The 26,898-nt window shown below is 38.0% G+C and overlaps 1 protein-coding gene across 1 annotated transcript in view; it reads left to right on the forward strand.

Moving 5' to 3' along the window:
* The window catches only part of DOCK7 (dedicator of cytokinesis 7), a 246,399-nt gene that overhangs the window by 64,078 nt on the left and 155,423 nt on the right, over window positions 1-26,898 (forward strand). The window contains exons 8-13 of the mRNA XM_006879772.1: window positions 2,312-2,378; window positions 3,177-3,326; window positions 5,455-5,535; window positions 11,207-11,372; window positions 23,033-23,175; window positions 26,235-26,328. Coding sequence (XP_006879834.1) covers window positions 2,312-2,378; window positions 3,177-3,326; window positions 5,455-5,535; window positions 11,207-11,372; window positions 23,033-23,175; window positions 26,235-26,328 — 701 coding nt within the window. The remainder of the gene's footprint in view (window positions 1-2,311; window positions 2,379-3,176; window positions 3,327-5,454; window positions 5,536-11,206; window positions 11,373-23,032; window positions 23,176-26,234; window positions 26,329-26,898) is intronic.

Below are 26,898 nucleotides of genomic sequence, written 5' to 3' on the forward strand. Positions count from 1 at the left end.
GTTGTTGTTAGGGATCTCTGGTGTGGTGGTCTAGTGGCGAGATGCTGCACTGCAGTCCTGTAGGCACAGGGTTTGATACCACCACCTGCCCTGGAGGAGAAGAATGGGCAATCTCCTCCATGCTTTAACTGCCTTTGAAAACTTGCTGGAGGAGCAGCTGTGAGTTGGTTCCAATTCTGCAGTACACAACAACAACAACAACAACAACAACAACATATGTTGTTGTTTGTGACTCACTGTGACCCCATATTCAAGCTCTGAATCTTCATCTTGAGCCAATTTCATTGTTTTCAATACACCTACCCCCATTACCCCAGTCACTGAGTCAATCCATCTCATCCAGGGTCTTCCTCTCTTGTGCTGTCCTTCCACCCTTCCAAGTATGATGTCCATCTCCAAGGACTGGTTCTTCCTGGCAACGTGCCCAAAAGTACTTGAGACAGAGCTTAAAAACCCTTGCCTTGGAGGATTTCATCCCGTCCAAGACAGACCTGTTTGCTCTCTTAGGAGTCCATGCTATGTTTAATACTCTTCTCCAGTACCACAACTCAAAGGCAGATGTGAAAGTGGGGTTTAGAAGAGGCCATCATACTAGGGACGTTATAGCCAATGTTAGATGGATCTTGGTTTGAAAGCAGAGAGTACCAGAAGAATGTCTATGTGTTTCATTGACTATGCAAAGGTATTTGACAACAAATAGTAGCTAACCTTGAGAAGAATGGGAATTCCACAATACTTAATTGTGCTTTTGCAAAACCTATACTTGGACCAGGAAGCAGTCATCAGAATTGAGCAAGGAGACACTGCATAGTTCAAAAAACGAATAAAGTGTTCGTCAGAGATGCATCCTATCTCCATAGCTTTCCAACCTATATGTGGAACAGACCATTCGAGAGGCTGGAGTATATAAGGAGGAATGTAGCATCAGGATTGGAGGAAGACTGATCAACAATCTGTGTTATGCAGATGACATAAGATTGCTTGCTGAAACTGAGGAGGAACTGAAGCGTTTGGACTGTCATCTTCAGTATGAATTATGGCATAATATTAAGAAAACAAAGATTCTCACCACTGGGCTAAATGGCAGCATCATGTTAACAGGTTCAGCTTGCTTAGTTCCTCAATCAGTGTTCTTGGTAGAAGCAGCTAGCAAATTAAAAGATGAATTGTATTGGGAAAATTTCCTGTCAAGGACCTTCTCAGAATACTGAAGAAGAACCTAAGGTGCACTTGATCCAGGCCATGGTCTTTACAATTACTTGCTATTTATTAAAGAGCTGGATATAGAAGAAGAATTGATGCCTTTGAGTTGTGGTGCTGGAGAAGAGTCTTGAACATTCCATGCAATGCCAAGAGAACAAACAGGTCTGATTTGGAGAGGGTGAAACAAGGCTGCTCCTTAGAGGCTAGGATTTTGAAGCTCTGTCTGACATACTTTGGGTACGTGGCCAGGATGCACCAATCCTTGGAGAACGACATCATGCTTGGAAAGGTGGAGGGGCAGTGCAGGAGAAGACGACCCCAGGTGACATGGATTGACACGGTAACTGGGCTACTGGGGTATATGTGTCAGAGACAGTAAGATTGGCTCAGGATAGGACAAGGTTCAGTGCTGTTGTACATAGGGTCACTGAATTGCAAGTAACTCGACAGCATGTAACATAAATGTTGTTCTTTGTGATGTCCATAGAAAATTATGCTTGGAAAGATTGAGAGTTGGACTAAGAGGAAGACCCTCAACTAGATGGATTGACACAGTGACTGCTGCAGTGGATTCCAGTCTATTAGAAAGTATGAGGATGGCACAGGTTAGGATAGGGTTCAGATCTTTTGTTTATAGGGTTGGTGTGGGTCATTCTTGACTTGGTGGCATCTAATAACAACAGTATATATAGAAATACTCATACAGACATTATCTTGCTGAAAGAAAAGCTGTGTTACCTTTGGTTTTGCAAAGATTTTTTTGTGGGTGAAATCATGACTGGTTAACATGCACAATTATGAAGAAAAAAATTAATATTACAGATAGAAGATAAGTAGTGGCACAAAACAGAAATAACAAAATACCATTGAATTATTAGGCAATTTGAGATTATTTTTAGCTGGAGATATCAATGATTATCAACTGGAAGATGTAATGGCTGATTTATACTGTGAAAGATATTTGTGGAAACTAATTCTAGGATAAAGACAATAGAATAGACAGTGAATAGACAGTGGCACAGATGGTGACTTTTTGGCATGAGAATTTTCTTTTAGCTATATTGTTTACATTTATTTTGAAATTGTTATATCTTTTTCCTTCTTAAAGGTTTGAGATTGAAATTGAGCCTATCTTTGCGAGCTTGGCTTTATATGATGTTAAGGAAAAGAAGAAGGTAAAGTTACATAATTTAAATAAAGGTTATAATTTTAGATTTTATAAATTTAATTTTATAAATCTAATTTTAAATTGTTTTGTAAGGTAGCTATTGTTTGAAAATTATTGAGCAAGGATATTTTAAAAATGAAAATTGAAACATTATTTAATGTTGTTTCAAAACCAATAAGCAAAAGCAAGTTTCTTGAAAGAAATGGAAAAGTATTTTAAATGGTATAGAACAAGAGATTAATTAATGACAGTGAACATATATTGCTGCATGTTTTAAAGTTTCACCAGCTAAAAGATCACTTGGATGTATCTCAAATGTTAAAAGATTATATATATTTTTGAAAATACTAGTTCATATCTCAATTTATTATTTCAAATAAACTTAAAGTGTGGATTTTTTTGGTTAATATATAAAATAAAGATTTGTGTATTTTAGCTCTGCAGTAGCAACTTGTATTTTTTGAAACAAAAGCTGCTGAAATTATTGCTGCTATTCATGTAATTTTAAAATATAAGTTTGGAGGGGTGGACATAAATTATTTTTTATGTTCATTATTTTTTTAAATTTTTTTATGTTCATTATTAAAGTTGATTTTTAATAATGATTCTCTACACTATTTTATTTTTCAATTTATTAAATTTTTTTTGTTTTGACTGGGACAAAGATGCCACAAATGATGTATAAAGCTATTGGTGAGAGTATTGTATGCTAATATCTACTGTTTTGAGGGTATATATGGGTTATTTTTGTGAATTTTTAGAACATGAATTAATTAAAAAAATTAATATTGAATATATTTTTTAGATTTCAGAAAATTTTTATTTTGACCTTAATTCTGAGCAGATGAAAGGATTGTTACGTCCACATGTACCACCTGCAGCCATTACTACCCTGGCAAGATCAGCTATTTTTTCTATAACTTATCCTTCCCAAGATGTTTTTCTTGTAATTAAGGTGAGAATAATGATAAATATTACTTATTTTCTGTTTATATATACTTGCCTGTCTATATTGCAAACTTTTTAAGGATAAACATTTTACATTATACTCACTCCGAGTTTATTAACTATCTTGTTTCTCTACATTTTGCATTTATGACATTATTTAAAAATCTACCCAGATATTTTACTCATTAACCTCATGTGTCTGGCAGGGATAAATACTAAGATGCCTCAAGGCAAGGATAACACTGCATGTGATGGTTAAGGATATGTGTCAGCTTATGTAATGATAGAATTTGTCAATTATAGAATGCTGTCATCTTCCACCATTTTCTTTTCTGATCACCTTCCATTTTTGTGCAGTGCCAAATTTTGCCTAACATTCTGGTCTTCAGAATCTTATGCCAATAAGTGAAGGTGACTGTACTTTCTGTTGTTGTTATCACAGTACTGGGCATACAGATTTTTTTTGGGCTGCTTAAGGTTTTTCTGTACTTTTGTTTTATAATTTAGTTTCCATATCATAAATATTGAACTTGGGTAATGAAACAATAGAAAATTATAACTTTGACTGCTAGCCAGTTAAGAGTAAGAATTAAAAATTCTAAATCTGAATCTTGTTCAGCTGTAGAATCTTGTTCATCTGAGTAACTTAAAAAATAATTTACCATAACTAAAAATAATACATCATGGGGATTCTTTGAGGGTAGCTTAAAATATACTCCTTAATAATTCTATCTTTATTTATGTAAAATTATCGTAAAATGATAATGAGTTTTATAATAAGGTTATATGAAATGGAGTGTCATCAAATGAATTCTGTTTACCCCCAGGAATAATGTCCTAATTTATGCTTACATTGGGGTTAAAGTTTATCTTAGTTACAATTAACTCTTTGTCCTACAAGCAAAGGTTTAGTAGAGGTCTAGTTGTTCATGAATTAGCTCTGGTGGTCTACTGGCAAGAAGCTGTGCTGCAATTCTGAAGGCACACAGTTTGTGGCCACCTGTTGCTCCACAGGAAGAGGATGGACAGTCTCCTTCTGAGCAATAAACTGCCTCTGAAAACCCGCTGGAGGGTCAGCTATGGGTAGATTCCGACTTCAGTGGTCCACAACAACAAAAATGAAGTTGTAGTTCTTAATATAATTGACAGAGGTAATACACTTATTTTTTTAAGCTTGCATATATTAGGGGAAATGAGCTGGAAAGATAAAAGGTGATAGTTGGAATATTGACCATTTTAAGGTGTCCATCAATGCAACTTAAATATGTCTGGGACTACCTGTATAGAATATTTCAAAAAAGTTAAATGAATTGGTATTTTTGATTTCAAGAAGAGGGATGGAAGTGGTTGATGACAGGACAATGTGAGGAATTTTTGACTGTACTTATTTGTACATTTAAGTTTGGTTTGGGTTGGGGGTGTGTGTGTGTGTGTGTGTGTGTGTGTGTGTGTGTGTGTATATGTATATATTTGAACCATAATAAACTTGATAATAAGGTGTTTGGTTTTAATTTTTGTTTTTTGTTATAAATCTGTCATTAAGTTGGAAATGACTCAGAGTTGGCCATCTAGTGGATTTTTAGAGGCAGTAAATCGCATGGGAGAAAATGCCCCATCTACCACCACCTAGCAGCCGGTGAATTTGAACTGTGATTTCAGGTTGGCAGTGCAGCTCCTTACCCTGTAGTCACTATGCACGACCAATTATTTAGGGAATATAAAATAAAAGCAAAAATTTCTCAAAATTATAACATGTAGAATTATTGTTAACTGTTGGTGAATATGTTCTAATAATAATCTTATGCATTTATAAACATATAGATCATTCTTCATATCCTCTTTTTACCTACTTTTTGTTGAATAGTATTTCATAGACTGCTAGATTTCTGTACTTCCAGTCTGTTTTATTTAGCTATCTTCTTTATAAAAAAACCTTAAAATTTTACGTGTGCAAGTGGGACATATTGGAGAAATGTGTTAAGTGGGAACTATTTTATCCTCTTAGGAATATTATTCTGTGAGTTGTGTTTCTTAATTGTAATTTTTCTTTTTTGTAATTACACTCAGTAGTGATTGATCTGTAGTTGTCTAATTTTTCAAAATCTAGTTAATCTTGACATTTTTATCATCAATAGCTAGAAAAAGTCCTACAGCAAGGAGACATCGGAGAATGTGCAGAACCATATATGATTTTCAAAGAAGCAGATGCCACCAAGGTAAAATGTGCTTTCCTTACCTGCTCCTTATTACTATTATAATTTGGGAGAATGGTATACATGACATGTTAAAAAATTTTACTACTAATTCCTTATTTTTCTATTGACTGGGTTAATTTTTTTGGTCACCTAGCTTTTGTTTGTTCTATTTTACTCTTTATTTTGTGGAATATGTTTCCGTCTTTTCCTTTCAACTCATTCTTGTACTTAGTTTTAAGAGGTAGGTTCTGTAAACAGTATATAATTAATTCATGTAATTTTCCTTCTGTTCCTATTATCTTGACGGCTCTTATCAAGAAAGGGATTTGAGTTTTAATAAATAATTTTTCTACATCCACAGAGATGATCATGTTGTTGTTATGTGCCATTGAGTCACTTGTGACTCATAGTGACCCTTTGTACAGCAACCCTAAACCCTGCTCTGTCCTGTGCCAATCGCACTGCCTCTGACACACCCATTCCAGTTACTCCAGTCACTGAATCAGTCCACCTCATAGAGAGTCTTCTCCTCTTGCGCCGTCCCTCCAGCCTCCCAAGCATGATGTCCCTCTCCAAGGACCTGTCCTTCCTTACAACATGTCCAAAGTATGTCAGATGAAGCCTCAGAATCCTTGCCTCCAAGGAGCAGCCTGGTTTAACTCTCTCCAGGATAAATCTGTTTTCTTGGAAGTCCATGGTGCAGTCACTACTCTTCTTCAGTACCACAGCTCAACAACATCAATTCTCCTTCTATCCTCCTTAGTCATTGTCCAACTCTTTGATGCATAACAAGTGATTGCAAAGACCATAGCCTGTATCAGATGCACCTTAGTCTCCAGAGTGTCCCCATTGCTCTTCAGTACTCTGGAGAGGTCCCTCACAGCTGACTTTCCCATTGCAATACGTTTTTAATTCCTGGCTGCTGGTGCCAAGAGTGTTGACCATGGAGCCAAGCAAACTAAAGCTGTGAATAATCTCAATATCTTCACCATCCATTCTGACATTGCCAGTTGGTCCAGTGGTGAGAATCTTTGTCTTCTTGACATTGAGCCTCAATCCATGCTGAAGGCTGCAGTCCTTGACCCTCTGCAGCAAGTGCATGAGGTCCTCCTCCGTTTTGGCAAGCAGGGTTGTGTCATCTGCATAATGCAGATTTTTAATAGATCTCCCACCCATCCTGACGCCACACTTCTCCTTATAGAGCCCAGCCTCTCAGATAATCTGTTCTGCATGCAGGTTGAAAAGATATGGAGATAGGACACATCCCTGGCATACACCCTTCTCAAATTTGAACCATGCAGTGTTTCCCTGCTGTGTTCTGATGACTGCCAATCAAGCATGATCAAGTGTTCTGGTATTCCCTTTCTTCTCAGAGTCAGCCACAGTTTGTTATGATCCACACAGTCAAATGCCTTTGCATAATCAAGGAAGCACAAGTAGACATCCTTCTGGTATTCCCTTCTTTCAGCCAAGATCCATCAAACATCAGCTACAATATCCCAAGTGCCACGACCCCTTCTAAATCCATCCTGGACTTCTGGCAGTTCTCTGCTGATATGCTGTTCCAGTTGTTTTTGGATAATCTTCAGTAGAATCTTGCTTGCATGTGATATCAATGATATTGTTCTGTAGTTTTCACACTCTGTTGGGTCACCCTTCTTTGGAATGGAATCTCTTCCAGTCAGTTGGCCAAGTGGTTGTTATCCACATTTCTTGGCACAACTTGGTGAACACATCCAGGGCAGCATCTGTTAGCTTAAATATGTCAGTTGGTATACCATCTATTCCTGGGGTCTTATTTTTTGCTGTTTCCTTCAGAGCAGCTTGAACTTCTTCCTTCATTACCATACGCTCTTTCTCATATGTTATTTCATTTAATTCTTCTGTGTCTGCCAATTCCTTTCGATATAGTGATTCAGTATATTCTTTCCATCTTCTTTTAATACTTCCTGGATCATTTAATATTCTGCCTAAAGCATCCTTGATTATAATGACTCGAGGTTTGAATTTGTTCTTCAGTTCCTTGAGCTTAAAAAATACTGAAGGCGTTCAGCCCTTTTGATTTTCCAACTCCAGCTCCTTGTACATTTCATTGTAATATTTTGCTTTGTCATCCTGTGCTGCCTTTTGGAATCTTCTTTTCAGCTCTTTAGTATCTTGAATTCTTCTTTGTGCTTGGGCTTCTCTGCGCTCCATTGCAATCTTAAGTGTTTCTTCTGACATCCATTTTGGTCTTTTTTTTCCTCTTCTGTCTTTGTAATGACTGTTTGCACTCTTCCTGTATGATACATTTGACATCTTCCCACAACTCATTGTGTCTTTGCTCATTGGTGTTCAAGGCCTCAAACCTGTTTCTGAGATGGTTCTGAAATTCAGGTGGGGTGAACTCAAAATCATATATTGGTTCCCATGGATTCGGTTTAATTTTCCTCAGCTTCAGCTTGAACTTCCATATGAGTAGTTGGTGGTCTGTTCCACAATCAGCTCCTGGCCTAGTTTTCACAGCTGATATTGAGCTTCTCCAATAGTTTTGTCCACAGATATAATTGATCTGATTACTATGCATACCATCAGGTGAAATCCATGTGTATAACCTGTGTTTATGTTTCTTATAAAATGTATTTGCAATGAAAAAGTCATTGATTTTACAAAATTCAGTAGCACTTAATTTTTTATACATAGATCAAGAAGCAATTGTCTGAGCAGGACAAGAGAACAATGCATACTTTAAAATCAGTAAAGTTGGATGTCAAAGTTGTATCCTTCGTGGTTACTAAGTCTGTATACTGAGTAAGTATTTCAAGAGGCTGAACTGTGTGAATAAGGATGCAATATCAGGATTGGCATAAGACTTATCAACAATCTACATTATGTAAATAACACAGCCTTGCTTGCAGAAAGTGAAGAAAACTTGAAGAATTTACTGCAGAAGATCAAATATTATATATATATATATATCTCCTTATATATGGATTATATCAACATCAAGAAAACAGAAATGCTTACCACTGGACCAGTAGGCAACCTCATGATAGGTGGATAAAAGATTGAAGTTGTCAAAGATTTCTTTTTACTTGGATCACCAATTAACACCTATGGTAGCAGCAGTAAAGAAGTGAAAGATGTATTTCATTGGGCAAATCTGCTACCAAGAACCTCTGTGAAGTGCTCAAGAGCAGGGATATCAATTTAAAGACTATTGTGCACCTCATCTGAACCATTAATATTTTTAGTCCTTTCTTATGCATCTTTGCATAATGAATAAGGAAGAACAAAGAAGATTCTGTGTTTTTGAAGTATGGTTTTGGAGAAGAGTATTGGATCCCATGTGCTATCTATCAGAAGAACAAATCTGTCTTAGAAGAATTGCAACCAATACCCTGCTTAGAAGCCAGGATGATGAAACTTTGTTTCATGCATCATGCTGGGAAAGGTAGAACATCAGTGAAGGAGGAAGCCCCCAAGGAGGTGGATTGACACAGATGGGATAAATTCCAATCTGTTGTTTTTAAAACTGCTATAAGTTATATATTGGTCAGTAGCATGAGGCAGGAATCCATTTTGAAAGCTATCTGCAGGAGCTGGGTTCTGCAGGAGCTTGGTGGCCAAGATTGGTGAGCATTAGGGTGGAAAGTTGATTTGTTAAGGGGAGTGAGGAGAGAGGATAAAGCCTCCTAGTTAAAAAGCCCTTTGGTCAGCAACATGAGGCTGGAATTAATTTTGGAAGTCATCTACAGGAGCTTGGTGGCCAAGATTAGTGAGCATTGGGATGGAAAGTTGATTCGTTAAGGGGATAAAGGCTCCTAGTTAAAAAATCCATTTAATCCCGATTAAAACAATCTTGGAAGCAGGAATGGCATTCACTTCCAAAATGGCTTGCCTCCAGAAACTCTATGAACAGTGCTCAGGTCTTTTGTTCATAGGGTCTCTATGAGTTGTCTACGACTCGACTCTATGGCACCTAACAACAACAACAATAACATAAGTTATAGTTTCCATGACAACAGTTAACAACAAATTATCACTGACCTCACTACCACCTAAGATTGTTATAAATTCACTTCATCGAAGAAGACATTCAGAGGCTAACAAGCATATGAAGAAATGTTCAAAATCCCTAGCTCTAAGAGAGATGCAAATCAAAACAACTATGAGGTATCATCTCACCCCAGTCAGAACTGCAAAATTTAAAAGAATACCTAGCAAATGCTGGTGAGGTTGTGGAGAAACTGGAACCCTTATTCATTGTTGGTGGGAGTGTAAAATACTGCAACCACTGTGGAAGGTGGTATGGTGCTTTCTCAAAAAGTTGTAAATAGAGATATTTGACCCAATAATTCCACTACTGGGAATATAGCCCAAAGAGATCATAACTGATATCCAAGTAGATAAATGCACACCCATGTTTATCATGGCTTTGTTCACAATAGCAAGGACTTGGAAACAACCTAAGTGTCCATCAACAAACAAATGGATAGAGAAGCTGTGGTATATTCACACAATGGAATACTATGCTGCATTGAAAAACCAGGAACTCATGCAATATTATTCAAAATGGGTGACTCTGGAGGACATTATGCTGAGTGAAGTATCTCCATCACAAAAGGACAAATACTGCATGGTGTTACTGTTGTAAAGCAGGACTGACCTCAGGGTTGGGAGGAGACTGAGAAAGATGGGTTCAATAATGTATACTGCATTGAAACCGATGAGAGAGAAAACTGTTTAAGAGGGAAAATTAATAGTGATTTTTGTCATGACAGGAATCCAGAGCGAAGGCTGTATGGTGGAGTGGACCTGGGGGGAGGGCTTGTAAATCAATGAAAGAATTTTTCTTTTACTTTTCCAAAAGGATAATGTACTAGGGGAGAGGGTTGGGAGGGGAGAAAAGTGCAACAATGAAAAAATGGAAATCCAAAATCTCTACAAATTTTCATTGAAATTAATAATAAAAAAAACTGTCTTGCAAATCAAACAAAAGAAATTGTTCTAAAATTTTTTATATGGATCTAAAGTTTACAATGCAGTTGGCGCCATGCTCTTTAACACAAGTTAAAAAACACATTGAAATAAATTCACTAAAAAATAATCCATTGAATAATAAAAAAAGATTGTTATAAGTTAAGAATTACTTCAGATTGACTCAACAGATTTCATCTTTTTCATTATTACAAAATTAGCACATCATACCCTTAAATTCTGTTGTAGTTGGCAGTTACTAACTATAATACAGTAACATGTGTTTTTATAATTAAACTTTAATATTATTTAGTAATTTGTCTCTTGATGTGATAAATAACATTTTGAGATGTAGCCCTGGTGGCTTAGTCTTGGCTTTGGTGGCCAAGAAGCTGTGCTGCAATCCCAAAGACACATGGTTCAAGGCCACCAGCTTCACTACAGGTGAAGGATGGGCAGTCTCCTCCTGTGGGATTAATTGTTTTTGAAAACTTACTTGAGGGTCAGCTCTGAGTCAGCTCCAACTCTTCAGCACACCACAACATCTGTACACATATATTTGCTGATAATGGTAGGACTGCGCTATGTTAATTGACATTCGAGTGATGCAGGTTATTTTTCTATCCTGCCAAAAATTATGTATTTTTAACATGTTCCTTTAAATAGTGTGAAATACTTTTTAATTGATTTCTTTCGAGCATAATCATATAATGTGTAAAGTTTTGTTTTTCAGAACAAGGAAAAACTGGAGAAGTTGAAAAGTCAAGCAGATCAATTTTGTCAAAGACTTGGAAAATACCGCATGCCTTTTGCTTGGACTGCAATTCATTTAATGAATATTGTTAGCAGTGCTGGAAGTTTGGAAAGAGATTCTACAGAAGTTGAAATTAGCACTGGAGGTAGGGGTGCTTTATATAATAAAATAATTAAAAATGTGTGTTTCTCACTTTGTTTCATGGACGTATTTTGCGGTGAGATGCAGTGACAGCCTAGTTCTGTAGATTTTGGAGTGAGATGAGGCATAAAATTGTTTTCTTTTATGCTTTCATTTTTGTGATTAATAAATTTCTCTTCTTAAGTTTTTAAAAATTGTGATTTGAATGAGTGTTTACAAGGCTAATGGGATTTTGTCCGATTAGTAATTCATGCGTATTAAGAATCACAGTATACACAATTGATTACCCATCCATTCCCTACTGTCGTTCCCTTCACCCATTCCAGTTGGTGCTGTTGTCTATAATTTTCTACTTTCCCCTTCCTCTCCCTAGTAACTATATTAGATTGATTTTCTATGTATGTAAACCTTTCTCATGCCTTGGTCATATTTGTTCTCTTGTGCTTGACTTACTCAGAATAATGTCCTCTCTACTTACCTATGTTATATAGTTTTTTAGGACTCCATCGTTTTATCAAGGCTGCATAAGACTTCATTTGAATGTAGCATTGATTCTCTCTTAATTTATTTGTTGATGGATAAGTTTGTTGTTCCTATTTCTTTGCTGTTAATAGTGGTGCAGTAAACATGGATGTGTTCTTCTTTGTTCTTGTTGCAGCTGTGACCAGCTGGAGTAAATAGTACTTCTGTTTTCAACTTTTTAAGGAAACATCAAACTTATTCCCCCTTAAAGTGTTAGAGAAGTCTAATCTTACTGCATCTTCGTCAGTATTTGTTGTTTCTTTCCTTGTTGAACTTTGCTATTATTGCTAGAGCAAGATGCTATCTCATTGTTGTTCTGGTTTGCAGCTCTCTAATGGCTAGTGAACTTACCCATAGCCAAACCTCCAGTGGGTTTTCAGAGGCAGTGAATCACAGAAGAAGAGATTGCCCAAACTTTGCCTGTGGAGCAGCTAGTGGATTTGAAACATGTGTCTTTGAGATTGCAGTACAGCTTCTTATGACTAAGCTTAAAGATGTCTAGAACAGCATATCAACACTGAAATACAGGGTGGGTGTAGAAGAGGCTGTAAAACTAGGGATATCATTGCCAGTGTCAGGGATCTCAGCTGAAAACAGTACCAGAAGAACGTCTGTTTGTGTTTTATTGACTGTGTAGATCACAGCAGATTGTGACTAACATAGAGAAGACTAGGAATTGCAGAACACATGATTGTATTGTGCTGATGTGAAACCTAGACCAGGAAGCTGTTGTACAAACAGAGCAAGGAAACACTGCATGGTTCAAAAACAGGAAAGGAGTGTGTCAGAGATGTATACTTTTCCCATACCTTTTCAATCAATATGTGGAACAGATAATTTGAGAGGCAGGACTTTATGAAGAATAATGTGGCATCAGAGTTGGAGGAAGATTCATCAACAACCTATGTTATGCAGACGCCACAACCTTGCTCGCTGAAACTGAAAAGGACTTGAATATAAAAGGTCCAGGACTGAAGTTTTCAATATAGATTACATCTTAACATCAAGAAAACAAAGATCCTTACCACTGGACCAGTTGGCTGCATGATGAATGTAAAAGGAGCATTGGAAACATGTGGATGCCTGAACCTGACTTCTACCCACTTTATAAAGGGGAACTGTTCCCATCAATAATATCCATAGCACCATACAAATAGCTACATGGTCAGACATGCCACCCCGCATACTCCTGTATTTATTTCTGTGAATCATTAGGCCCAATGTTGGTTGCAGCTCAACTCATTGATTTTACTTACAGTTGTGAGGTTTATCAGGGCAATAGATTGAAGAGTAGGGGAGGCAAAGAATATCACATAATGCAAATTCAGATTTAGTCCAGCAGTTCCAAGCTAGTTTGTTGTTGTTATGTACCATAAAGTCGCCAGTGACCCATAGCGACTCTTATGCACAGCACTTCTGAACACTGTCCTGTTCTGAGCCAATCCCATTAATTCTGACACACCATCCTCTGTTGCCTCAGTTACTGTATCAGTCCATGTCATCTGGGGTCTTCTTCTCCTGTACTGTTGCCCATGATGTCCTTCTCCAAGGACCCGTCTCTCCTGGTCATGTGCCCAAAGTATGTGAGACAGAACTTCAAAATCCTAGCCTCCAGGAAAAACTTGGTTTTATTCTATCCAAGACAGACCCATTTTTTTTCTTGCTGGTTCCTGGTATGTTCAAGACTCTTCTTCAGCACCACAATTTGAAGACATCGATTCTTCTGTCATTCTTTGTTATTGTCCAGCTCTCTGATGCATAGTAAGTACTTGCAAAGATGATGGTCTGGATTAGTTGTACCTTAGTCTCTAGACTAACATCATTGCTTTTCAGCAGTCTGGAGAGGTCCTTGACAGCAGATTTTCTCAGTGCAATTCTTCTTTTGATTTCCTGACTGCTGGTGTTAGTAATTGTGGAGCCGAGCAAGCTATAATTGTTAATAACCTCAGCCTATTTTCCATCTATCGTGGTGCTGCCAATTGGCCCAGTGGTGAGAATCTTTGTTTTCTTGATGTTGTGCTTCAGTCCATATTGTGGAGTATAGTCCTTGACCTTCTATGGCAAGCACTTGCAATCATCTTCAGTTTCAGCAAGCAAGGTTGTATCATCTGCATTACGTAGGTTGTTGATGAGTCTTCCTCCAGTGCTGATGCCACATTCCTCCTCATCAATCAACAAGGCAAATTCCTCAACCAGTGAAAGTCCAGGTTCCATTCAGCAGCCCAAATATAAGAAGTCTGTAGTTTACTAAGTCATCCAGCAAACTTTATCTCAGAGCAATTTCAAGTCAGCTTTTCCTTCAGTCATGCAGGAAGCAGAACCTTTAACTGTGGTTCCATCTCCAGGGTTCCTCTAGCTACGCCTTGCCATGGTCTCTTCATAGCAGTGCCAATCTCTGCACCCTTTCTCCACCCCTGTTTTTAATAGTGTGGAAAATATTCTCTTATATTGGTCCACAGCTGTTGATGATTTGAAAGACTGTGTCTGCAGTTAAGGTAGCTGGAGACCTTACTCCCAACAGTGTCTAACAGCATGGATAGAAAAGCTTATTTTCAAGATTTCTGATACCACAATGACAAATGGAGAAAAGATTGAGGTTATTAACAATTTCATCTTTATTGGATAGACAATCAACAGTGTTGGCACCAACAGCCAGGAAATAAAAATATGAGTTATTTTAGGGAAGTCTGTTGTCAGGGACCTCTTCAGAGAATAAGGCCACGTCTTTTCAATTACTTGCTGTGCTTCTGAGAGCTGGACAGTAAGGATGACATAAGAATAGATGCATTTGAGTTATAGCGCTCAAGAAGAATACGGAATATCTCTTGGACAGCCAGGAGAACAAACAGACTGGTCTTGTTTAGGGTGAAACCAGGCTTCTCCTTGGAGGCAAGGATTTTGAAACTGCACCTCACATAGTTTAGGCATCTTTCCAGGAGAGATCAGTTCTTGGAGAAGGACATGAAGCTTTGAAGGATGTAGGGTCAACACAAGAGGAAAATGAGATAGATTGACACAGTGACTATAGCAATGGAGATAGGTGTCTCGGATACATTGAGATTGGCTTAAGATAGGGCAGAATTAAGAACTGTTGTTTATAAGGTTGCTATGAATCCTCGTTGACTCAAAACATACAAGAGCAGTAGCTAATGAGCTTGAGCATTTCTTTGAGTGGGGTTTGTTTGGTTTTTTTCTTTTTTAAAGTTTGCTTTTCGTATCTTCTGCTCATTTTGTAATTGGATTTTTCTTTTTCTATACTACAATTTTCTGTAAACTTTAGGTATGACCTTATCAGATATATCTTTACCAAATATTTTTCCCCACTCTGTAGACTCTCTTTTTACTCATTTGGAGAATTTATTTACTTTTAATGTAAATAGGGATTTAAATTTTAGGTCTCACTCATCCATTTTGTCTTCTCTTAGTTGTATGTTTTTGGCTATGATTGAAAACCTCTGTGCTGTAAATCAAGACTTCTAATTTTTTTCCTTATTTTTCTCTGATGATCTTTATATTTTTCAACTTTTGACCCTAGACTTTTAGTTCACCTTCAGTTAGGTTTTGAATATGGTGTGAGATATGGTAATCTTGTTTCAGTTTTCTTCAGGTAAATATTCAATTTTGTCACCAACATTTGTTAAAGAGGATTTTACCCTGTAGCCGTCATTTACTCATCAGATATCAGTTGACCATAGGTGTATGAATTGATGTCTGGATTCTTGGTTCTATTCCATTGATCTCTGTGTGCTCTTTTGAGTACTGTGGCTGTGTAGTAATTAGAAAGTAGAAGGCCTTCTCTTACATTTTTCTTTAGTATGTTGTTGTTGTTGATTGCCTTTGAGTTGAGCACAACTCATGGCAGCCCTGTGAACAAAAAGCCTGAAGACCCTCTACAACTATCGACATTTATCAAAATTCATAGAGTTTCCAGAGGCATTTTATTTAGGAAGTGGATACCACTCCTGCTTCCAAACCTGTCATAGTATGTTAATTGTTGTTATGTACCATTGAGCTGCCGGCAATGTGTAGTGACCCAATGTGCAGCAGCTCTGAACCCTTCCCTGTCCTGAAACCAGTCTGACTAATTCTGACACACCAACCCCCATTGCCCCAGTGACTGTATCAAACCATTTCATCCGAGGTCACCCTCTTCTTCGCTGTCAGTCCACCCTTCCAAGCATGATGTCCTCTAAGGACCAATATTTCCTGGCCATGTGCCCAAAGTAAGTGAGATGGAGCTTCAAAATCTTAGCCTCCAAAGAGAGTCTTGGTTTCACCCTCTCTAAGACAGACCTATTTGTTTTCCTGGTGGTCCATGGTATGCTAAAGACTCTTCCCCAGAACCACAACTGAAGGCTTCTTCTTCTGTCATTCTTAGTCATTGACCAACTCTCTGAAGAATAACAAATAATTGAGAAGACCATGGCCTAGATTAGGTGCATCTTTGTATCTAGACTGATGTCATTGTTCTTCAGCATTCTGCAAAAGCTCATGACAGCAGATTTTCCCAATGCAATTCATCTTTTGATTTCCTGACTGTTGGTGTTAAAAGTGTTGATTATGGATCTGAGCAAGCTGTAATTGCTAACAACCTCAATCTCTTCTCCATCTAATATGGTGCTGCAAATTGGCCCAGTGGTGAGAATCTTTGTCGTCTTGATGTTGAGCTTCAGTCCTTAATGAATACTACAGTTTTTGAACTTTGTAACAGGTCTTCTTCAGTTTCAGCAAGCAAGGCTGTGTCATTTGCATATCATAGGTTGTTAATGACAGTTCCTCTAGTCTTATTGCCACACTCCTACTCATAGAGCCCCTGTTTCCCGAATGATGTACCAGAAATACCTGCTGGGTTTAGAAGAGGTCATGGCACTAGGGACCTTATTGCCAGTGCCAGATGGATCTTGGCAGAAAGCAAAGTACCAGAAGAATGTCTATCTGTGTTTCATTGATTCTGCAAAGGATTTTGACTGTGTGCATCACAGTAAATTGTGGCTAACATTGAGGAAAATGGGAATTTCAGAACACTTGTTCATGCTTTTATGAAACTTATACTTGGACCAAGAAGCAGTCCTCAGAACAAAGCAAGGAAAAACTGCATGGTTCCAAATCAGGAAAGGAGTGCATCAGGGATGCCTCCTGTTCCTGTACCTTTCTTTAGTATAGCATTGTTTATCAGAGTTGTCTTTCCTCTCCATTCATATTTGGTGATCTCTCCCCCCACCCCATCACATAGAAGAATGATGTTGGGATCTAAATTGAGATTGCATTAAACCTATATGTTGGTTTTGGTAGTCTTTCATGAGCATGGTATAGACTTCAATTTATATTGGTTTCTTGTATCAGTGTTTTGTAGATTTTTATTGTATGGGACTTTTGTTTCTTTGGCTAGATTTATTCTTATGTATTTTATCTGATTTTGACAAAGGAGGATAGAAGGAGAATTGATGCCTTTGAGCTGTGGTGCTGGAGAAGAGTATTGAGAATACCATGGACTGCTAGGAAAACAAACAAATTTGTCCTGGAAAGGGTTAAACTGGGTGGCTCCTTGGAGGCAAGGATTCTGAGGCTCTGTCTAACATACTTTGGACATGTTGTGAGGAGAGACCGGTCTTTAGAGAGGGACATCATGCTTGGGAGGGTGGAGGGATGGCGCAGGAGAGGAAGGCCCTCTGTGAGGTGGATTGATTCAGTGACTGGGATAATTGGGATGGGAGTGTCAGAGACAGTGAGATTGGCACAGGACAGAGCGGAGTTTAGGGCTGTTGTACATAGGGTCGCTATGAGTCGCAAGCGACTCGACGGCACATAACAACAACAACAACATTTTATCTGATGGATTACTATTAGAATTTGTATTGGTTTCCTTATTTCTTTTTCAGTGTTTTTTTACTTTTTTTTTTAATAGCAAATATGCTTTATTTAAAATGTATGCTTTGGCGAAAGAAGAATGAAACTCATTTGGGTTCAGTCCTGAACAAACAAAAGAGTAGGGTATTTATCTGTTCTGTGTTGGCTGGTTGGAGGTAGTCACAGCAGTGTCAAGAGCCTGAGGCTGGTTTTCATCATTTTAGCATTCTCTGTTTTATCTCTTCTTGTGGATCATAAAGCCATGTTAAGGGGTAAACATTGATCAGATTATTTATTATTTCTTGAAACACAGGGATCTATTTGGGTAGGGTCAAAAGTTCAGTAAAATGCAATTCCTTTAGTTTCAACCTTATATTTCCAATTTAAAATGAAAGGTAAAAGGCATGAAGACCTTCTAAAAACTACTTTCTGCTAAAATGGAACAAAGCCAGGGGAGGGGTCCTATATCAAAGAGGCCTCAGGTGGAATTGTTTAATACTGAAAGTTAGTTAACAGGTCCCATTAGCCAGGGTAAGGATTCAATTCAGTGAGTCAGATGGTCATGTTAAGAGACTCAAAAGCAATATATTATAGGGTATTATGACTATCATAGAAGTCTGGAATGAAGGTTGCAGAGTGGAGTATACTTGGGGTGGCGAGTGGGGGGTGTAGGGGGATTGTATACCAACGAAGGAATTTTACTTTTCAAAGAGAAGAGCAAATTGGGGGGGAAGCGGGGAGAAAAGTGCAACAATGAATGAATGGAAATTCAAAATCTCTGCAAATGTTCATTAAAAGTAATAATAAAAAAATAATTTAAAAAAGAGACTCAAGTTTCAGAGTTTTTTGCTTCTGAACTTCAGTGAGAAGAGGTCTGTTAAAGATCTCTCGAATATGGGTCAACAACTAAAAGGGACATACAACAAAATCCAAAAGCAACACCTGCTGAATGTATTGCAAATATGCTTTATTTAAAATGTGTGCTTTGGTGAAGGTAGGCTGAGGTGCAACTGGAATCAATCTCTTTTTTTACTTTTTTAAAATGCCTTTTTCTTTTCATCGTTTTTGTGAAAATATATATAGCAAGTAAACTCTTGTTCGATAATTTCTAAATTTCTAGGCATAATGTTCAGTGACATTGTTTACATTCTTGATGTATATCAACATTCTGCTTCTTTTTGTTTCCAGCTATTTCACTCACATTAACTTAATCTCATTGCCTCATGTTTTCATCTGTACTTCTGAGTAGGTGATGTCCATTTATCATTACTGAATAACATAACATTAAATTACATAACTTGTTTTTAACGAGCATGATACTCAAAGATGACAATCTTTGCTTTTGAGCTAACCTATTATTTAGTTAAAAGTTATATTCTGAGGCCAGTATTTTTTTTCCTTAATGGCTTAATATTGCTAAGATGCCAATGCTTTCCAAATTAATATCAGATTCAGTACAATCTTTATTAAAATCTCTGTTGGCTTTTTACAGAAATTGAGAATTCATCCTTAAATTCAGATAGAAATGCATGATATCTAAAATAGCCAAAACAACCTTCAAAAAGAACAGAATTGGAGAATTCACAGTTTATGATTTCAAGATTTACCACAAAGCTACAGAAATAGAGTATAATACTTGAATAAGAATATAGATCAGTGAAATAGAACTGAGAATAAAAAAAACCCTCATATATGTTTGGTCCAGCTCTTTTTACATTTCGTTATAATACTTTGTCTTGTCACATAGCCTTTTGAAATCTGTTCAGCTCCTTAATGTCTTGATTTCTTCCTTCTGCTTTGTCTTCTTGGCGCTCCGGTGCAGTATTCAGAGTCTCTTATGACATCCATTTTGGTCTTTTCGTCCTCCTCCATCTTTGCAATGATCTTTTGCACTCTTCCTGGGTGATATTCTTGATATCTTCCCATAACTCATCTGGTCTTCACTCATTAGTGTTCAAGGCCTTATACCTGTTCCTAAGATGGTTCTGAAATTCGGGTGGAATAGACTCAAGGTCATATTTTGGTTCCTGTGGACTTGATTACATTTTCCTTAACTTCAGCTTAAACTTGCATATGAGTATTTGATGATCTGTTCCACAATCAGCACCAGACCTAGTTTTCACAGCTGATATTGAGCTTTTCCAGTGATTCTTTCCAGAGATGTAATCTATCTGATTCCTATGCATACCATCAGGTGAGATCCATGTGTATAGCCTGCGTTTATGTTTCTTGTAAAATATATTTGCAACGAATAAATTGTTGATTGTGCAAAATTCTGTCATCCTATCTCCCACCTCATTTCTGTTACCAAGTCCATGCTTTCCAAATACTGATCCTTTTTCTCTGTTCCCAACTTTTGCATTCCAGTCACCCATCACTATTAATGCATCTTGACTGCATGTTCAATTGATCTCTAACTGTAAAAGTTGATAGAAATCATCTATTTCCTCAGCATTTCTTAAAGTCAAGGAACTGAAGAGGGAATTCAAGCACCGAGTTGCAATACTTAAGGATACTTTGTGCAGAATATTGAGCGATCCTGCAAGTATTAAAAGAAGATGGAAGAGTATATAGAGTCATTATACCAAAAGGAATTGGCAGACACAGAAGAATTTAATGAAACAACATATGAGCAAGAGCCTATGGTGATGAAGGAAGAAGTTCAGACTGCTTTGAAAGAATTGTCTACGAATAAGGCCCCAGGAATTGATGGTATACCAATTGACATATTTCAACTAACAGATGCTGCCCTAGATGTGCTCACTAAGTTGTGCCAAAAAATCTGGAGAGCAACCACTTGGCCAACTGACTGGAAGAGATCTGTATTTGTTCCCATTCCAAAGAAAGGTGATCCCACAGAGTGTGGAAATTATCGAACAGTATCATTAATAGAGCAGCGGTGTCTCTCTGGAGACTAAGGTGCGCCTGATACAGGCCATGGTTTTTGCAATCACTTGTTATGCATCAGAGAGATGAACAGTGACTAGGGAGGATAAAAGGAGAATTGACGCCTTTGAGCTGTGGTGCTGGAGAAGAGTATTGAATGTACCATGGACTGCCAAGAAAACAAACAGATTTATCCTAGAGTGGGTTAAACCAGGCTGCTCCTTGGAGGCAAGGATTTTGGGGCTTCGTCTGACATACGTTGGACATGGTGTAAGGAGAGACAGGTCTTTAGAGAGGGACATCATGCTGGGTACAGTAGAGGGACAGCGCAGGAGGGGAAGACCCTTTATGAGGTGGATTGATTCAGTGACTGGGGTAATCGGGATGGGTGTGTCAGAGGCAATGAGATTGGCACAGGATAGAGCAGGGTTTAGGGCTGTTGTACATAGGGTTGCTATGAGTCGCGAACGACTCAACGGCACATAACAGCAACAACAGCAACAATCATTAATATCATATGCAGGCAAGATTTTGTTGCATATTATCTAAAAACGTCTAGAACAGCACATCAGTAGAGAACTACCTGAAGTGCAGGCTGGGTTTAGAGGTGGCCGTGATAGTAGGGATATTGTATTTAATGTTAGATGGATCTTGGCTGAAAGCTAGGAGTATCAGAAAAATGTCTATCTTTGTTTCATTGATTATGCAGAGGCATTTGACTGTGTGGATTGTAACAAACTGTGGCTAACTCTGAGAAGAATGGGAATCCCAGAACACTTGATTGTGCTACTTGGACCAGGAGGCAGTCATCAGAACAGAGCAAGGATACACTACATGGTTCAGAATTGGGAAGGATGTACACCAGGGCTGTGTCCTGTCTCCATACCTTTTCAATCTTTATGCAGAACTGGTTATCTGGGAGGCTGGGCTCTATGAAGAGAAGTGTGGCATCAGGATTGGAGGAAGACTCATCAACAATCTGTGTTATGCAGATAACACAACCCTGCTTACTGAAACTGAGGAGGACCTGAAGTACTTGCTGTGAAAGGCCAGGGACTGCAGTCTTCAGTATGGATTGAGACTCAATATCAGGAAAACAAAGATTCTCACCACTGGGCTGATTGGCAGCATCATAATGGATGGTAAAGAGATTGAGATTGTTCATAGTTTTGGTTTGCTTGGATTCGCAGTCAACTCTCTTGGCACCAGCACCCAGGAAATTAAAAGACATATTGCAATGGGAAAGTCTGTGGTTAGAGACCTCTCTGAAGTGCTGAAGTGCAAGGATGTCGTCTGGAGACTAAGGTGCCCCTGATACATGCATGGTCTTTGCAATCACTTGCTATGCATTAGAGAGCTGGAAAATGACTAGGAATGATAGGAGAATTGATGCCTTTGAGCTGTGGTGTTGGAGAAGAGTATTGAATATACCATGGACTGTTAGGAAAACAAACAGGTTTGTCCTAGAGATGGTGAAGCCGGGCTGCTCCTTGGAGGCAAGGATTCTGAAGCTTCATCTGCCATACTCTGGACATGTTATAAGGAGGGATCAGTCCTTAGAGAGGGAAGTCATGCTTGGGAGAGTGGAGGGACAGCACAGGAGAGAAAGATCCTCGATGAGGTGGATTGATTCAGAGATTGGGGTAATGGGGGCAGGTGTGTCGGAGATGGTGAGATTGACACAGGATAGGGCAGAGTTTAGGGCTGCTGTCTTAGGGGACTTGACGGCACATAACAACAACAACAACATGTGTGGTCAGTTGAAGACGAATATTTTTATGACAGCTATGAATATATTACTTTATAGTTCTTTCATAATTTCAATTTTTAAAAAATTTATTATCTGTTTTATGATTTATCACCTTCTGGGGAATGTTCTGTATATACTTGTGAAGACTCTTGCTGCTGTTTTGTGAAATATTCTATTCTCTAAATATGTTAGATTCAATTTGTTTATACTCTTGTTCAAGTTTTCTGTTTCCTTCTTGGTTTCTATAGTTCTGTTGGTTTTAAATAGAGGTTTGCAGAGAATTTGCATGCAAGTTTATCTTATAATTCTTTCAAACTCAAGTGCTGAGATTAAAGGAAAAGTGAATAATGTTTCAGAAGTGATAAATATTTCCTAATATGCAGTTCATCTATATGTGTTCTGTTTTGCCCATTATTAGCTATACGCGTATATCATTGTATAGTTCAGACTTCATTTTACCTTGGTAGAGTAGAATAATAACTAAAAGATTAGTAGTAGTACAACATTGTTATTTTCTCCCTAAAATATATTTTTTTCTAATCAGTTTGTTGACTGTATAATTTTCAACTTTAGTGAATTCTTTCTTGCATTTGAATAGTTTATTTAAATGAAATGTTACGTAACATGACAATAAAATACATTATTATATTTCTTGGTAGAGAGAAAAGGGTCTTGGTCGGAGAGGAGAAACTCAAGTATTGTTGGTAGACGATCACTTGAAAGGACAACGAGTGGAGATGATGCTTGTAACCTAACCAGCTTTCGACCTGCTACTCTCACAGTGACAAATTTTTTTAAACAGGTATAGTTCTGTCATGTAGTAATTTAAGGAAATATGTTTGAGAATTTTTGGTTTCACAAAGCAATTACATGTAGATACATGTAATTATGATTTCAAGGAATTAAAAGAAAACTTGAAGGATAAAAGAAAAAAATAGTATGTGATGAAGGACTTGAAATCCATTTAAATTGCAAGTAGTATAGTTGAATAGGTCTTTAACTCTGGAGGAGAGAGTCATGAAAGATGCCTCGAGGAAATGACATGCGAAGTGGTGGAGTGGTGGTTTTGAAGGTCCACACACAAAGTTAGAGTATTCCATTCCAGGCAGGGGGGCCAGCAAATGCAGAATCTCAACAATACTAAGTAGTTTTGTGTATTTGGAGAACTCTGAATGAATTATAGGACAACATCAAGAAAACGAAAATCCTCATCACTTAACCAATAGACAAGATCATGATACAGAAAAGATTGTTTTATTCTTTATTTTACTTGGATTCATCCCTGCAATATCTTGCAGTAGTCAAGATATCAAAAGATGTGTTACACTGGACAAATCTCCTGTCAAAGGCCTCTCTCCATCGTGCTAAAGAACAATGATGCCAGTTTAAAGACGAAGGTGCACCTGATCCAAGCCATAGTATTTTTCAGTTGCTTCCTATGTCACTGAAAGTTGCATAGTGAATGACAGAAGAACTGACGCCTTTGAATTGTGGAATTGGAAAGAAGAACACGGACTATCTTTTGTTGTTATTGTGGTTGTGGTGTAATCCTGAGTTGGAACTGACCCATAACTGGCCCTCAGGTGGATCTTCAGAGACAATTTTCAGTCACATTGGAGGGGATTGAACATCTTTATCCTGCAGAGCACCTGGGGGATTCTAACTGCTTGCCTTTAAGATTGCAGCACAGCTTCTTGCCACTAGACCACTAGAGCTCGAAGAATATCCCATAAATTGCCAAAAAGTACAAACAAACCTGTTTTGGCAGAAGTACAACCAGGTTGCTCCTTAGATCACGAATGGTGAAACTTCCTTTCACATACATTGGACATGTTACACGAAGACACGGATCCTTAAGAAAAAAGAAATTGTACACCAGGGATGTTTCCTGTTGCTGTACCTTTTCAGTCTATATGCAGAACAGATTATCTGGAGGCTGGGCTCTATGAGGAGAAATGTGGCATCAGGATTGGAAGAAGACTCATCAACAGTTTGCATTATGCACAAGATGGAACCCTGCTTGCTGAAACTGAGGAGGACCTGAAACTCTTACTGCAGAGGGCCAGGGACTATAGCCTCCAATATGGATTGAAGCTCAACATCAAGGAAAACAAGGATTCTCACCACTGGGCTTATTGGCAGCATCATGATAAATGGTGAAGAGATTGAGATTGTTAACAGCTTTAATTTTCTTGGATTTATAATCAACACTCTGGGTATCACCAGTCAGGAAAGTACTATTTGCATTGGAAATTCTGCTGTTAGAGACCTCTCCAAAGTACTGAAGAGCAACAGTGTCAGTCTGGAGACTAAGGTGTGCCTGATCCAGGCCATAGTCTTTTCAGTTACTTGCTTTGCCTCAGAAAGCTAGACAGTGACTAAGGATGATAGGAGGAGAATTGATGCCTTTGAGCTGTGGTGCTGGAGAATAGTATTGAATATACCATGGACTGCCAGGAGAACAAAAAGGATTGTCCTCTTCTTGGAGGCAAGGATTCTGACTCTTCATCTGATATACTTTGGACATGTTTCAAGGTGGGATCATTACTAGGAGAGGGTCATATGCTTGGGAGGGTGGAGGGTCAACTTAAGAGAGGAGGATCCTTGGTGAGATAGATTGCTTCAGTGACCAGGGTAATGGGAATAGGTGTGTCAGAGACAGTGAGATTAGATAGAGCAGGGTTTAGGGCTGTTGTACATAGAGTCTCTGTGAGTTACAGGCAACTCAATAGCACATAACAATAACAACAATCTGAAAAAGTAGAAGGTCAGTTTGAAAAGAGACAGGACTCTATGCTGACAGCCTTATTTTACCTTTACCAGCATCACAAAGGGAAATTCTCTTTGCCAATTGCATCATCAACACAAAACGGATTTCCATGAGGTCAGACATGTCCCCCACACTCCCATAGTTCTTTCTGCTCATCCCAATACCAGTCGTACTGTTTTGTTCGGTACTAAATCTGATGTAGTGGTAGCTCACAGATCACAAAGAACCACGTTCAAGAAGTCAAAAGACTATGATTCAGGTTAGTAGCAGAATACAATCAGTCAGGACAGCTTCTGAAATATGCTTGCAGGCACCTCAGCCCTAGTTTCATGGCCTTTGACCAGAGTTACAAAGCTGTCGTTTTTTCCAATTATGACTCTTCCTCCCACCTGGTACCCACACCATAGATATCCAGCAGACTTGGGCAAAGGCTCCTAGTTCAGGTTCCATGGGGTAGCAGTCCCAAGATTCACGCTTTCTCATGTTATGTCTGTGGTTCTCTGCTTTGGCTCCCATAGCCCCTGATCTGACTGGTACAAGACTTTCTGGCCCCTAGGAGTTGTTGCTTTCTCTTTCTCCTCTTTTTTGTTAGGTTCTCCAATTCTGCTGCTAGATCTACTCAGTTGAATGGTGAGACTGCTTAATCCCCTTATAGATAGGTTAACACACCCTATCTGCATATCCTGGCTCATCCACATGGCAAAGTTAGTTAATGGTCAGGGAAACCATTTTGAACAATAGACCCTTAACTCCACAGTTAGCCAAGGAGAGGAAGATCCTCAACGAGGTGGATTGAGAGTGATTACAACAGTGGGCTGAATACAGCAGAGATACTGAGGATGACACAGGATAGGGAGAGATTTCTATCTTTTGTTCATAGATGTTGCTGAGTCAGCTTCCCAACATGTGATGAGAACAATGAAATTAGCACAAATGATAAGAAAATCAAGATGGTATTTAGTTTTTGTTAATTTAGCTTTATTTTGTATTTTGATTCCATTTGAAGAAGTCAGATGGAATTATTAACAAGAATTATACATTTAAAATCACTGTTATATTGAATACTTTTTTTTTTGTATGTGTGAAACCAGGAAGGGGACCGCTTAAGTGATGAAGATTTGTACAAATTCCTTGCTGACATGAGAAGGCCGTCTTCTGTCTTACGACGACTGAGACCTATTACAGGTATTTTTTTTATTTTGAGTAGACATGATTGAAATTATTATCATCACTTATAAAATGTATTGTTTATAATGTGTGTTCCTGTCCTACTCAGTTCTTTTTATTGTCAATTCTTATCTGTTTGCTTTCCTATCTAATATTATGTGATTTAGATGTAGGATCCAGTCCCCTTAATAATTTGAGTACTGAAATTCTTTTCTCAAAACTTAAGTATATGGAATGATACTGTGAAAAAATTATTATAATGTTGAATCAAAGTATTCCAAAGTAAACTGTTTTGAAGTGGGCCATGTCTAAATTTAACTTTTGAATGTTAACTGTTTCCTAGGCTAGAGCCCTCCTTGTTTTCCTTCCCTCATTCCCATTCCTTAGTTTTATAACCTTTTATTTCTGCATCATAATTTTATAGGTTTGAGACTTGGTAAAAGGAAATAATGTAAGTGGCCTGAGATAGTGGTGATTGGTCTGTGTGGTGTTCTGGCTTCTAGCAAAAATAAGGACTAACTCCTTCATAAATATTTTATTATACATTTTAAAAAATTATTGTTTATACCATTTTCCTCATATTGTTTT

This window comes from Elephantulus edwardii, unplaced genomic scaffold (genome assembly GCF_000299155.1).
Source record: "Elephantulus edwardii isolate Elephantulus edwardi_28Jun2011 unplaced genomic scaffold, EleEdw1.0 scaffold00005, whole genome shotgun sequence".
Classification (NCBI taxonomy): domain Eukaryota; kingdom Metazoa; phylum Chordata; class Mammalia; order Macroscelidea; family Macroscelididae; genus Elephantulus; species Elephantulus edwardii.